We start from the raw sequence: 14,448 nt of genomic DNA on the forward strand, positions 1-14,448 counted from the left end.
TAAAACCCTCAGAGGTGCCAAGGCTCCCTCATCAGTCGTCTCCCTGCTGTAGCCTATTTTCAAAGAGGGTTGCTCAACTGCAAAATGAAATACAGCCTTGCGTTTGGTAGGGACAACCGGAAAAGCTTTTTGGTGAAGTCTCTGGATGTTGCTTGGATAAACTGAATGCCTAGAAGAGCCGTCTTCCTCCAGAGGCTGACATCTGGGTCCTGGGTACAGACACGTCCGCGGCGTCTGTTGACAGCCGTGCCCCTGCTCCCCCCACCCCCCTGCCCTCCCTCCAGCGGGGCCTTGGGGCAGACAGCCTCTGTCTTCTCAAGGGCTCTCCCGGTGGCGGCAGCAGGTATGTCTCTTCTCTTGGACCTGAAGCAGTGGTTCCTTCACTCAGCACAGGAGTTCGCTAATTCCACGTGACCTGGATGTTCCCAAGTGCATGAGAGAGGTCTGCCCACCTGTGGCCATTTGCAAATTCTCATTTTTTAAATTTTTTAAAAAATTTTATTAGACAAGTTCTCACTTTCTTTTTTTCTTTTTTTTTTTGTTTTTGGCCGCACCCCGCGGCATGCGGGATCTTAGTTCCCCGAGCAGGGATGGAACCACGTCCCCCGCGTTGGAAGCGCGGAGTTTTACCCAGTGGAGCGCCTGGGAAGTCCCATGCAAGATCTCATTTTAGAAAAGATCTTTAGTTTGTGAACTTGTTGAAATTAAGTAAAACCAAATGCTTTGCTGTGTCCCGCTAAGATGGCCTGCTGTTCAGCTGACTTACCTCTTTTCTTTCATCTTACAGATGATGTCTTTCTGCCTAAAGATATCGACCTAGACAGTGTGGACATGGACGAGACAGAGAGGGAAGTGGAATATTTCAAAAGGTAATTGTCAGGAGTGTGGTCCGAATGAGGGATGGTTTCGTGGTTACCACGCGTGACCCTCCCGCATGGCATGGCTGCTTGTCTGGGACAGGAGTTGTGTCAGCTAGCCCAGCAGCCTGGCTGCCTTGTAGCATTCTAGCACGTGAAGGCCTGCCGTGCACATCCCACCCACAGCCCGGGCACACACGTACTAGCCTCCTCGCCCACACTCTCACACCTCATTCACTTGTCCCTGCCCGTGTGTGTAAAGACTGGTTTCTAGCAGCGTATCTCAGAGTGGTCCTGGACCAGCAGCACCGCCTAGGAACTTGGGACCCGACATCCGTGTTCTCACAAGCCTCCCAGCTGAGCTTTATACGCGCTGGCATTGGGACACAGTGATGTGGCACGCTTTAGAGGAGAAAAGTAGCACTTCGGTTAATTCAGTCAGCTTTCCTGATATGCAGACTCTATTAGTACGTGTTTAATAATGTTTGTCATAATATGTTCAATAATATCTACTATGTGAGTCATGACAAGAAAATTCTTCTTTAAAGTGCCTTGTTCTCTCTTTGGAAGTACGTTAATCTCTTGGTTTCAGAAAGCACGCACACATACACACACACTCAAAAAGCAGTTTGCAGTACAAAGAGTCATTAATTCATAAATGAAGTATTGTAAAATTCTAAATGTTTCTTAAAATTAAATACGTTTATAATGTGTGTGTGTGTGTGTGTGTGTGTGTGTGTGTGTGTGTGTGTGTGTGTAAATCTTAGCAGATGGTACAGCATTTGCTGAAGTTAAGCATTCATAGTAAACCCTAACTAGGATGAGGAGGGCCTCTCCTAAACGTGGCGAAGGGCGTCCATAAAATCAGTAGGTGTTATATACGTCACGGTGAAACGTTACAAGCCATTCCTCGAGATTAAAGAAGTGATGACAGCGATGCCCCTTATCACAACTTCTATTTCTAAAGAAATAAAAAGAAACAAAGGGATAAGGATTCAGATGAAGAAGTGGCATTGTCATTCTCAGATGATGTGAATACGTTTGTACAAAGTCCAAAAGAATCTGTAGCTAAATTACTTGAATTATTTTTTTAAATTGATTGATTGATTGATTTGGCTGCATTGGGTCTTAGTTGCGGCCTGCGGGATCTTTGTTGTGGCGAGTGGGCTCTTCATTGTGGAGCGCGGGCTTCTCTCTAGTTGTGGTATGTGCGGGCTCAGTAGTTGTGGCATGGGGGCTTAGTTGCCCTGCAGCATGTAGGATCTTAGTTCCCCAGCCAGGGACTGAACCCGCATCTCCTGCATTGGAAGGTGGATTCTTAACCACCGGATGCCCAAGGAAGTCCCCAATTTTTTTTTTTAGTATTTATTTATTGACTTATTTATTTTTTTATTTGGCTGTGTCGGGGCTTAGTTGTGGCACTCAGGATCTTCGTTGTGGCATGCAGGATCTATCGTTGCAGTGCGCAGGCTCTCTAGTTTTGGCGCACAGGCTCAGTAGCTGTCGCACGCGGTCTCTCTAGTTGCGGTGCATAGGCTCTAGAGCGCGTGGGCTTAGTTGCCCCGCGGCATGTGGGATCTAGCTCCCCAACCAGGGATCAAACCCGCATCCCCTGCATTGGAAGGAGGATTCTTAACCCCTGGACCACCAGGGAGGTCCCTAAATTACTTGAATTATTAACACAGTTTGCTCTGAAGCTGGATTCTGGGGAGCAGGGGATGGAACAGGGGCATTTCTTGGATGTAGGCAAAGCTTTGGAGGAATATTTTCCCAAGGTAGACCTGCAGGATTCACACACCTTAAAATCATGCATGACCTTATAAACAAAGATTATCAAGCACCCAAGACCAACAATAAAAATCTAGAAATGAAAAATAGAATTATTAAAGTCAAGACCTCAGTAGATAGATACCTGATAAACAGATTAGACACTGCTGAAGAGGGAATTAATGAACTGGAAGATATAACTGGAAAGTGTACCCAGAATGCACCAAGATTATAAGGAAAATAGAAAATGTGAAAGAGGGCTTAAGAGACATGGAGAAGTGGCTAAGTCTGACATACACCTAACGGAAACCCCTCTGAGAGAGAATGGAGACCACAGAAAAGCAGGATTTAAAGAGATAAGATGCCTGAGGATTTTGCAGAACTAATGGGAAATTTGAATCTACAAATTCAAAAGCACAACATATACCAGTAGGATAAACAAACAAAAATCCGTTTCTAGACATAGCATATGAAACCAGAGACCATGGAGTGATCTTTACAGTGTTGAAAGAAGATTGTCAGTCTATAATTATGTATCCCACAAAACTGTTCTTTCCCATAATAAAGAAAAAGTGTAGGAGCTTGCTACAAAGAGACCTGTTTTAAAAGGAAACATCTACAAGTATACTTTAAGAAAAAGGAAATCGGGAATTCCCTGGTGGTCCAGTGGTTAGGATTCCATGCTTCCACTGCAGGAGACATGGGCTCAATCCCTGGTCAGGGGATTAAGATCTTGCAAGCTGCGCAGCGTGACCCAAAAAAAATAAAAAGAAGAAAGAAAAGAAAAAGGAAATTGATCTCAGAAGATCACTGTAACATACACAGGAAGGAATGAGAAACAGCCTGATAAATCTAGGTAAATATCTAACTGACATTATGTTTGAAAGAACCCCAGTACTGAACAGCAGTGGTATGTCAGTTAGGTGTGAAATCATCAGAACTGAGCATCCTGAAGTCCTTCTGTTGTTCAGGTAGTTAACATTCAGACTTTAAGCTAAACGGGCAGGACACAGTTTCAAGAGCAAGCATTGAAAGAATAGAAATAGGGTGTATAAATTGCTAATCAGTAGAAGGGAAAAAAATCAAAACAAAAAGAGAAAAAAAATAAATGTAGAGAAAGTACAACAAACAAATTTTAAAAAGATGATAGACACAAGTCCAGTCGTGTCAGTAACCATGATAGGCAGTAAGCAGACAAAATTAAAAGTAGTTTGTCAGGTTGTGTTAAATTTTTTAAATAAATAAATAAATACACACACACACACACACACACACACACACACACACACACACACACACACATATGTATATATACTGTTTACAAGAACATACCTAAACTATAATGAAAAGAAAGGTGGAAATAAAGAGAAAGGAAAAAGGAAACTGTTACAGTTGTTCTTCTCAGACAAAGTATATTTTAACACAAGGGATAGATGAAGTTTGCTACATAATGATAAAATGTTCAGTTTGTCAGGAAGAAATAGGAATTTTAAACACAAGTACTTAATGAAATAGCCTCAAGATACAAAAAGCAATTTGGGCTTCACAGAGAATCAAACAAATCCACCATCCTGGTGCGAGGTCTCAGACCATCTCTCCGCGTCCTGATTGGCGTGAGCAGCCCAGGCCCCCCTGTGAACTTGACCGGCAAGCTTAGTCTAATGGATGTAGGTGAAACCCTGCATCCAAGACACAGAGAGCTGAGTTCTTACACACACGGGGCCATCCACAGAAACGGGATATGTGCTGGGCCACAGAAAGCAAGGCTCAAACATGTCAAAGAAGGATGTATAATTTGTGTTCTCTGACCACAGCAGCATGTTGAAGTTGCATATTTACAATAGATAGATTTTATGTCCCTAAATATTTGGAAATCTGGAAGTATGTAAGTTTAAATAACTCATGGGTCAAGTAAGAAACCACAGTGGACATTTAAAAATATATAGAACTAAAAGATAAGGAAAATATTGCATGTGAAAACCTGTGGAATGCAGAAAAGGTTTTGCTCATGGGTGTGGAGAAAAGGGACCCCTCCTACACTGTTGGTGGGAATGTAAATTGGTACAGCAACTATGGAGAGCAGTATGGAGGTTCCTCAAAAAACTAAAAATAGAGCAACCATATGACCCAGCAATCCCACTACTGGGCATATAGCCAGAAAAAACTATAATTCAAAAAGATACATGCACCCGTATGTTCGTAATGGCACTGTTTACAATAGCCAAAACATGGAAACAACCTAAATGTCCGTCGACAGATGAATGGATGAAGAAGATGTGGTACATATACACGATGGAATATTACTCAGCCATAAAACAGAACGAAATAATGCCATTTGCAGCAACATGGATGCAACTGGAGATTATCATACTAAGTCAAGTAAGTCAGAGAAAGACAAATATCATATGATATCACTTATATGTGGAATCTAAAATATGACACAAATGAACTTATCTATGAAACAGAAACAGACATAGAGAACAGTCTTGTAGTTGTCAAGGGGGAGGGGGTTGGGGGAGGGATGGAGTGGGAGTTTGGGGTTAGCAGATGTAAGCTATTATATAGAGAATGGATAAACAACTAAGGTCCTACTGTAGAGCACAGGGAACTAACTAGATTCAATACCCTATGATAAACCACAGTGGAAAGGGATATACATATATATATATATATATATATATATACACACACACACATATATACACACACAGATACACAGACACACACACAGACACACACACACACACACATACATATGTATATAAAACTGAGTTACTTTGCTGTACAGCAGAAATTAACACATTATAAATCAACTGCACTTCAAGAAAATTTTAAAAAAAAGAAAAGGTTTGCCCTTGGGAGCACTTCCACTGAAGCCTTAAATGCTGGAGTTAAGTATTAAAAACCTGAAAATTAACGAGTTTAGGATTTAATTTGAGAAATTAGGAAAACAGCAATAGAATAAACTCAAAGAAAGTGAAACAAAGGAGATAATACATAAGAGCAATAATGAAATAGGAAACAAAGAGAAGATCATCAAAGCCAAAATTTGATTCTTTGAAAACATTAAATAAATAAACCTTTGAGAGACTAGTCAAGAAAAGTAGAAAAAAAGACACCCAAAATACCATAATTAGGTGGAAGGAGAAACAGAATGTTGATAATTATCAAAGTTGGATGGTGGCTCTGTTCATTTTACCATTCTCTGCTTTTGGGTGTGTTTGAAATTCTCTGTAATATAAAAGGTTTCTTTGATTTTGTGAGTACGTAAGTGAAAAGGAGGACGTAACTCCAGAGACTGGAAGCACCTTCACAACAATTAACTTTAAAACTTAAATAAGACACAAAATTAACCCAATAGAAAAATAGCGTGAATGGTCCAGTAACTATTAGATTAAAGCAGCAGTTCTGAGTCTTCCCAGTGAGAAAACTACACTCTGACAGTTTCACAGAGAATTGTCCAAGACTTTCAAAGAAAGATTATTCGGTCTTGTAGATTCTACCGGAGAACTGAAATGAGACAGCACAGGAGCGTGCTCCCCTCTTTGTTTTATGAGAGAAGTAAAATGTGGATACCAAAATCTGCCAAAAACAGCACCAGAAGAAAATGGGAAATTAGACATTGGTTTCTCTCATGAGTATTAGGTGCAAAAATCGTCACGAAAATATTCACATGCTAAATCCAACAGTGTACGGTATTTTCAAAGAGCAGCATATTACCAAACCGGCTTGCCCCAGGACTGAATGCAAGGAGTTTCTGACGTTAGGAAATCCGCAGTGTTATCTGGTACATTAACATAGTAAAGAAGAGTCATGTGATCATCTCAGTGAGTTCAGAAAAAAACCTTTGCTAAAATCTTAGCACCCATTTATAACTACTTTTTTAAATAGTAAGCAATAGAAGAAAATATCTTTAACCTTAAAAAAGGAATTTACCAAAAGAGGGAGAGAAAGAAGAGAAAAGAAAGCTACATGAAACGTTTTCCAAAACGGGAAAGATGTGGAAGCATGTGCAAAAACAAAGCCGCCCTGCCGCCCTCTTATGTCCTCTTCTGGCCAACCCTAAATCGTGGTTCCTGGCGAGCACGGTAAGACAGACAAGACATTAAAGGCATGAGGCACGGACAGGAGGAAGTAGAATTTCATTTTACAGATGATCTCATTGTCTACATAGGAAACGACGGAAGAAAACAGGACGGTTTAGCAAGAGCCTGGCTGTAGGATAAGTGTACGGAAGTTATTTTCCTCTACGCCACCAGTAATTCAGAAATGTAGTTTACGTGAAGACAGCGTTTATCACAGCAGCAAGATCTGTGCAGCGTCCATGAATAAAGCTAGTAGGAGTTGCACAAGACTCGTGCACAGAAGGCGATGAGACTTCACAGGAGAGCATTGAGGGACCCGGGTCACACAGGTTCTTCGTGTTCATGCGTAGAAGATTAGTGCCTTCGAGCTCAGTGAACTTTAACAAAGTGAGCACATCCAGGTAACCACCACCTGGCCAAGGTGTGCGTTACCAGCACCCAGAAGCCTGCTTCACACGTCCCCAGTCATCACCAGCGCCCCCAAAGTAAAGGTGATCTTTCACCATACATTAGTTTTGCGTATCTTTGAACTTCATATAAATGGAACTACATAGCAAAAAAAAAAGTACCTTTAAGCTCTCCAGCTTCCGCAAGTTTATCTGTGGATTTAAAACCCAAGAAGGGTTTTGTGGAACTTAACACAGTGTTTCTAAAACTGGTTGGGTTGGACACATTGTGGTACAGTCAAAGGAGAAGTGTTACAGCAACAGAAAGGAACAAACCAGAGCAGTCCGCAGCACAGATGCATCTTACAGACTGGACGTTAGACAAGAGCCGGTGCTCAAGAATGGACGCGATATCCAGTTTACATAAACTAAAAATTGGGCAGAACTAAAGTACATTGTTTAATATGCCTGCTGTTCAGTCCAGCAGCTCTACTGCTGGGGGCTGCCCAAAAGCCCAAGAGAAGGCAGAGTGGATGCCTGCACGACGACTTGTTCCTGAATGTTCCTGGAAGTCTTATTTGTAGCCCAAAACTGGGATCAACCCAGAGGTCCACACAGATGAGCAGATAAACAAAACGGTGCTCTGTCCCTCCAGTGGATGCCACTCAGCAGCAAAAGGCTGCCGCCGCAGCACACGGCCAGTCCTCAGAGGCGCCTGCTTAGTGCGTGCGGAGGCGCCACTGACGCGAAATCCCAGAACACACACGCTCATCTGTGGTCACAGGCCAAGAGGTCCCTGTTTGCCTGCCTGGGGCTAGAGCGGCAAGGAGACTTGGGGGTTTCGCGGAAACGTTCTGTGTCCTGGTTGAGGTGATGGTTTCCCAGACGTATATGTTTGTCAGCACTGTGGGCTCTACACTAACTGCAATTTGCTGTACATAAATTATACCTAAATAAAGTATGTTTTTAGAAGTGAACTGTGTTCAGGGATGCGTACGTAGGCATTAAAACTTGAAAGAAAGACACGGAAGTGATCAACGTAAAAAGCCAGAATGGTGATTACTTCGGAGGAGAGGAAACACCAGGCAGGGGGTCCCCAGCTTGACTCTGGTGATCCACACTATTTGCTTTATAATGATTCTTCATGTCATACATTTGTTTTATTCACCCTGCTATAATGTGTTACATTGACCCACAAAAGAAAAAAATTGTCAAGGATCGCTAGTATCCTCCTAGAAGAATAGGGAGAATAAGGAAGGCTCCTTTTCCTACCCATTGTAAGGACTTGGAAAGTCCTGGTTATTAAAATGTGGTGACATTGGTGCCCAGAAACAGGCCTGTACGAACACTGAGCTTTGGTGTGTGACAGAAGATGGGTCGGCTGATCACTGTGGGAAGAAGGTGTGCATAAATGGAGCTGTGCAGGTGTGTTGTCCCTGCATCCCACCACACTCAGGGTCGACTTCAGATGGGTTAAGATTTTAAGTGTCATATGCAAACCTTTTAATTTTGAGCATAGGGAAAGATTTCTTAGAAACACCAACCATAAAACAAAAGATTGATAAATTGAGCTACATTAAAATCAACAGTTTGCTTTAAAGAAAGTGAGAAAACAATATTTGCAGCACATCACAGAGGATTAGTGTCACGATGTGTAAACATTACAGACCATTAAGGAAAGACAGACCTGTGGACAAGTGGGCAAATGAAACGGTGTCGCAGAAAACCTGTGACCAGTTAACTGTGGCGGCCTCAGCCCGACTGGCACTGGGGAGCAGCTGGGCCCGACTCCCTCCGCGGGCGAGGAGCAGCAGGGCAGGTCAGACCACCTTGGAGAAGAGCTCGTGTGAAGTTGCAGCGGCCAAGTTGTGCGTCCCACATACTCCAGCAAACAGTCCCACCGTGCCTGTGGCCTTGCGGCGGAATCGCATGAACGTACTGTTGAATGAAAGGAGCGACATGAAAACATACAGTACGGTTCTGTTCCTGTGTGTTTAGAAATCAACATGAGAGACTTACCTGGAGGTCCAGTGATAAAGAATCCGCCTTCCAATGCAGGGGACGCGGGTTCGATCCCTGGTCGGGGAACTGAGATCCCACATGCCGCGGGGCAGCTAAGCCCACGTGCCACAACTACTGAGCTCGCACGCCTCAACTAGAGAGCCCGTGTGGTGCAGCTACAGAGCCCACGTGCCCTGGAACCCGTGCGCCACAACAAAAGATCCCACGTGCCTCAACGAAGATCCTGCGTGCCGCAACAAAGACCTGACACAGCCTTAAGTAACTAATTAATTAAATGTTAAAAAAAGAAAGAAAGGAATCAGCACGAGCCACCGTCGAGTCGTGAAACTACAAAGAACCATGAGGGTTGCTGGTTGCAAAGGCTGGGGTGGTGGCTCCCTGCTTGGGAGGGCACAGCATGGCGCCCCAGGGTTGGCAGTGTTGGTTTTCCTGACCCGGGGGGCGGGTACCCAGGCTTTTTTTGCCTTATAGTTACCTGTACTCGCGTGCTCTGTACACGTGTATGTAAGTGTGCGTGACCCAGTCCACGGTTGGCAGTACGGAGGCCTGACGGGAGATGGTGTCCAGAGTGGAGCCAGGGTGTGGGGAGGACGCAGACCAGGCGGCCTGGGCCCCGTGGAGACCCTGCTTTGGTTCGGGCTGCAGCTCCTCTCAGCGGCTTGGAGAGGGACGTGGTTGGTGCTTCCGAGCGTTCTGGCTGCAGCGTGAAGGGTGGGGACACACACGTGCTGATGCAGAGACAGTGGAGGAGGAGGTGGAAGCTTCCAGAAGGTTTAAAAGGTGACACCACTAGGACTTGGGGTTGACCAGCCGTGTCCAGGGAAAGAGAGTTTGGATCCTGGGAGACGGTGCAGCCCTTCGCCGAGGCGCAGGGTGGCCGGGGGCTTCATCTACCTGGACACAGTCCTCCAGGCACACAGCACCGATGACTGGTTCAGCGATTTAACCACAGCTGAAGCAAAAACACTTCATTTCACCTGCTGCACGAGTGACAACACCACCATTTTCTAGTTTAATCCAAATTCCTGCTACCCACGTTAGTGCTGGAAGGGTGAGAATTTCAGAAATTAGGCAAAAGTAGAGGCTTTTGAAAGAAAATGTTGCTTCATCTAGTACGGAACTCGGCCATCATTGCCTGGGAAGCAGGGGGCAGCACGACAGCGAGGCTGCGCTGGCCTTGGAGGCCTGTGGGCATTCGACCTGCCCCTGAGGGCGGGGCGGGGCGGGGCGGGGCGGGGGGGGGGCCGGCCAGTGTTGTAACTGTGTCTCATACAAATGCTTGTTTCACATCACACTCACTGTGATCTCGTGGATAAATGAGGGCAGGCTGGTGGCCGTGGGCAGAGCTTGGCTGGGACGGGCGGCTTCCTAAAGAACGAGAGAAAAGGACATAAAGCCCCAGAGATGTCCAGGGTGCTGGCCAGTGTCCTGAAGGTGGGACCCTGTTCCTCCGGCAGCAAGGCGTGGGGAGACGGTGGACGCCAGCGGGGTCCCGCACGCTGAGCCTTGTTGGGTGCTGGGCTTCTCCGGCTGCATCCCGGGTGTGGGACTCTTCCTCCCGTGACCGCTGGGCTTCTTTTCTTCACAGGTTCTGTTTGGATTCCGCTAGGCAGACCCGACAGAGACTGTCCATCAACTGGTCCAATTTCAGCTTGAAAAAAGCCACCTTTGCTGCCCACTGAACGAGGACCGCCTGGAGAGGGACACGCGGGCGGTGGGCCGGGCCCGGAGCTGCCGTGCCTGCCCCGGGCTGTGCGGGTGGGCCGCCGCACCCGAGCCCCCTCCCGACCGAGAACTTGCTGCTCGACCCGCATTGTTAGCTCGTGTGCGTGTAGTCTGTGAGTGAGCCGCCTTGACCGTAGCTCTGCCGTCGGATCGGAACAGTAGCTCTGCCACCTTCTCCACCGCCGCGGCCTCGGAGGCCTGGGCCGCGGCCGGACGGGTTCGCATCCCCACGTGGCCCGTTGCCTCTGTGTCTCGCCCTGTCCCGCCACCTGTCCTGCCGGGGTGTCGCTGCGCTCAGCTCTCTGTGCCCTGCGTCCCACCCGAGGCGGCCGGGCAGGGCAGGGCTCTCCGTTCTCCTCCACAATCTACTGTTTAAGAGTGTACACGTCGCGCTGTCCGTGTCTGATCCCCCTGACTTGTAGCCAGCTTGTGTAAGATCCCTTGCAGAATGAGAAAGTTCAAACACAAAGCACCCACCCAGTACTCACACCATCAAGTCTGTTAGAGTGTTCGGCTGTATTAACACGGAGGCCTGCCTGGCTACTTTTTTAACATATTGTTAAGTAATATTAAAATCATGTCTTTCTTTTTGAAAGATGGAATACATTAGTACAGCAGGAGGCCTCGTCTGGTTGCTTTGTGATGGGCTGCGGCGGGGAGGGGGCGGGCAAGCTGATGGCTGTGCCCCCGAGGGGACCCCGGGCCCTGGCCCTGGAGCACCTCTAGGGTCGCCGGCGGCGGCAGCTCTCGATTCCTGGTGCCCTCACCCTCCTCCATCTAGCAGGTCACCCGGGCCTTCGCGTGCCCAGGACACAGCCCAGCCAGGGACTCAGCGCTGTCGGTGGGCCACAGTGGTAAGTGCCAAGAGGACAGCAGGGGTGTGGAGCAGGGGCTGGGGGGCCCAGCAGAGGGGAGTGGGGAGTGGGCTGGGCTTCCATATGGCCTTGGAGGCGGGTGCCCCCACCCAGTCTCAGGGGCGCAGGGAGGGTGACCTCTGAGACAGCAATGAAGAACTACAAGTATTTAATCGGGTATAAGCTGGCAACAACGTGCTAACAGCATTTAGAGTGAACAAAAGGAATCCCAGCATGGTCCCTTTCTTCTGAGCTCTGTCATCAGTGTGCAGAAAGCTGGCGTGGAGCTGCCGCCTGGTTGCAGCCTGGCTTCCACTCACCCCCTAGAACACTCCATAGCTCCCGCTGCTCCCGGCCTCTTGGTGAAGCTGCTTCTGTGCACATACAAGGATATGGCTCGTCCCTGAGTGAAGGGGGAGCGGCGAGGGCCCCGCTTCTGTGTGGAGACCGTGCCCGGCCTGGCTCTTAGCCTGAGAGAGGGTGAGTGGGACTGGCCTGCGGAATTACTCTGACGGCTGGACCCACAGGGCTTCCTGACAGACGGGATGCAGGTAGGAGGATGAGAGGGGGCAAGGAGGACCCCAAGGCTGTGGTCTGAGCTCTGGGAAGGAGGGGCTGCGGTCCCTGGAGGGGTCCCGTCTGCAGTGCCCATCAGGCACCTGGTGAAATGTTCATGAACCTGTGTGGACGGGACCAGGGTTCGAGCCCCAGAACCAGGCTTCAAGAGCAGGTGAGGATGAGGGCAGCCTGGAGGCCGTGGGGCAGGGAGAGACTGGCCACGTGGCTCTGATGCTGAGGTGACCTTGGCCGGCGCCCAGTGGAAGCTGGTTTACAGGAGAGTGGGGGAGGGGCAGGAGGCAGAGGGGCTTTGGGGTCAAGAGGCCGGTTCGTTTTTCTGGGTGATGGGGTGATCCAGCAAAGGAAGAAACTGAGGCCGGGCTGTGACCACGCCAGAGGGTGTCCTCGGGAGGGGCAGAGACCCCCCCACGTTCCCCTGGGACCCCAAGCCCAGGGCTGGGCTCATCCCCGCCTTGCTGAGGCCGGGCACTTGGTGAGAGCACAGGCAGGGCCAGGGAGCAAACCCTGGGACGAGTCCAGGCTGGACCCCTTAGGGGGAGCTGCCCGCTCGGGCCCCGAGACCCGCCTGTGCCCACCCCTGTTCTCCCGGGGAACAGTCTTGAGGCCGTCGGGGGCAGAGCCACCCGTAGGTAAGCCTCCGCTTCGTCTGCCCTGTGGGCCGCGTTGGCTGCTGAGAGCTACAGGTTCCCTGCTGTGAGGTGAGCCGTGGTGAGGGGAGCCCTGTGTGCCCCAGCACTGAGCACCACCCGCCCCACCACACGGCTCCTGAGGGGCCCCTGCCGCCTCCACACCCCGCTCCGCCCAGCACGTGGGCGTGCCGTCTACACCTGGTTCCGAGTCTGCACGCTTGGCCCCTAGGACCACCCGGCCTCTCTCCTTGCCGGGACGCACTTCCCGAGTTCCCTGGAAATTCCACCCAACCTGCAAGACCAACCCTGATGTTCCTTTGGATCACTCCTCAAGGGGGCATCTCGGGAACAGAAGAGAGGATGGATTCAGGCCCCGGGAGGCTCAGGCCCTGGTCAAGGGTTCTGGCGACTTGTTACTGTGGTCTAGGTGTGAGCCAGGCCCTCGCCCCAGTCCGTACATTGACAGATGGGGACACCAAAGCCCCAGGCAAGCCCCTCAGGTTCCCGATGAGGTCACTCCCCGACCTGGGGTCAGCCTCTGGGGGAGCCTCTTCAGATCACGTTGATAAGTAATCTTATGATGAAGTAACAGTAGCTAAAAAAACAGCAAAATGTTCTTTTATTGAAGTTTGCCCACATACTCATGCCATTAAAAAATCAAAATGTTACGGTACCAGAAAGGATTGATACTTCTCCATTTCATTACTATATTTTTTAAAAGGAGAAGAAAAAACTTAACCCACAGTTCATACTGTTTTAAACAAAAATAAAACCTCCAAGTCATCACAGAGAATGACAGAATGCAAGTGACGTTCTGCTGCTTCACCTTGACAGTCACAGGTTTTGGATCCACTACTAAGTGTTAAGAGTAAACAGCACTGCGGGGTGGAGACACGCAGCACGGAAGGAGATTTCAGACACCTCTGGACTGTGAAGAACTTAACTGTCAGGACCACTCACGTAGCTGAGTGTGGAGCCAGCTGGGTCCTGGGAGCCCCGGCTTGTCTTCGGTGGAGAATGCGGTGTCGTCTGGAGAGTGAGAACCATGTGCCTGGACTGTTAAACTCAGCAGCAGCAGCGTCTGTGGAGGAAGAGTGGCTACAGAAACCGTCCTCCTGCTGTTAACTGTGAAGCCAAGGAAGTTTTTTTAACGGTGTTCTTGGATGTTGGAGCAGAGGCAGCACGTGGCAGTGTTTCCTGAGTGAAGGGCAGGGAACAAGGTGAGCCTCTGAGGGCCCCAGCTTCCGGCCTGGAGGCAGCCTGCAGGCCCCAGCACTGGGAGGAGCCCAGCAGGGTTGCTGAGCAGAGGAAGCAGAGACCAGCATGTGGGGTGGCTGGAGTGTGTGGGGCAGAGATGCAGGCAGGAGGGGCTGCACTTAGAGCGCTCCACGGGTCTGCAGAGAACCCCCTCGAATCTACTCATCTGTGCACGTGTGGCATAAAGTTCCATAAATCCAGGGGGAAAGTTTCCACCAACCAGGGTGGCGAGACCTGGTTGTACACGGGTATTGGCGTGGAGCCCTCAGAAGGGTCTCAGCTCGGCA

General features: G+C 48.8%; 1 protein-coding gene across 4 annotated transcripts in view; it reads left to right on the forward strand.

Moving 5' to 3' along the window:
* Window positions 1-11,378, forward strand: part of FAM193A (family with sequence similarity 193 member A) — a 174,016-nt gene extending 162,638 nt beyond the window's left edge. For all 4 annotated transcript variants that reach the window (XM_079919309.1, XM_079919311.1, XM_079919310.1 and 1 more), the window contains 2 exons: window positions 788-869; window positions 10,706-11,378. In XM_079919309.1, coding sequence (XP_079775435.1) covers window positions 788-869; window positions 10,706-10,799 — 176 coding nt within the window. In that variant the 3' untranslated portion in view covers window positions 10,800-11,378. The remainder of the gene's footprint in view (window positions 1-787; window positions 870-10,705) is intronic.
* The last annotated feature ends 3,070 nt before the right edge of the window (window positions 11,379-14,448 follow it).

Source organism: Stenella coeruleoalba, assembly GCF_951394435.1.
Source record: "Stenella coeruleoalba genome assembly, chromosome: 4".
Taxonomy (NCBI): Eukaryota; Metazoa; Chordata; class Mammalia; order Artiodactyla; family Delphinidae; genus Stenella; species Stenella coeruleoalba.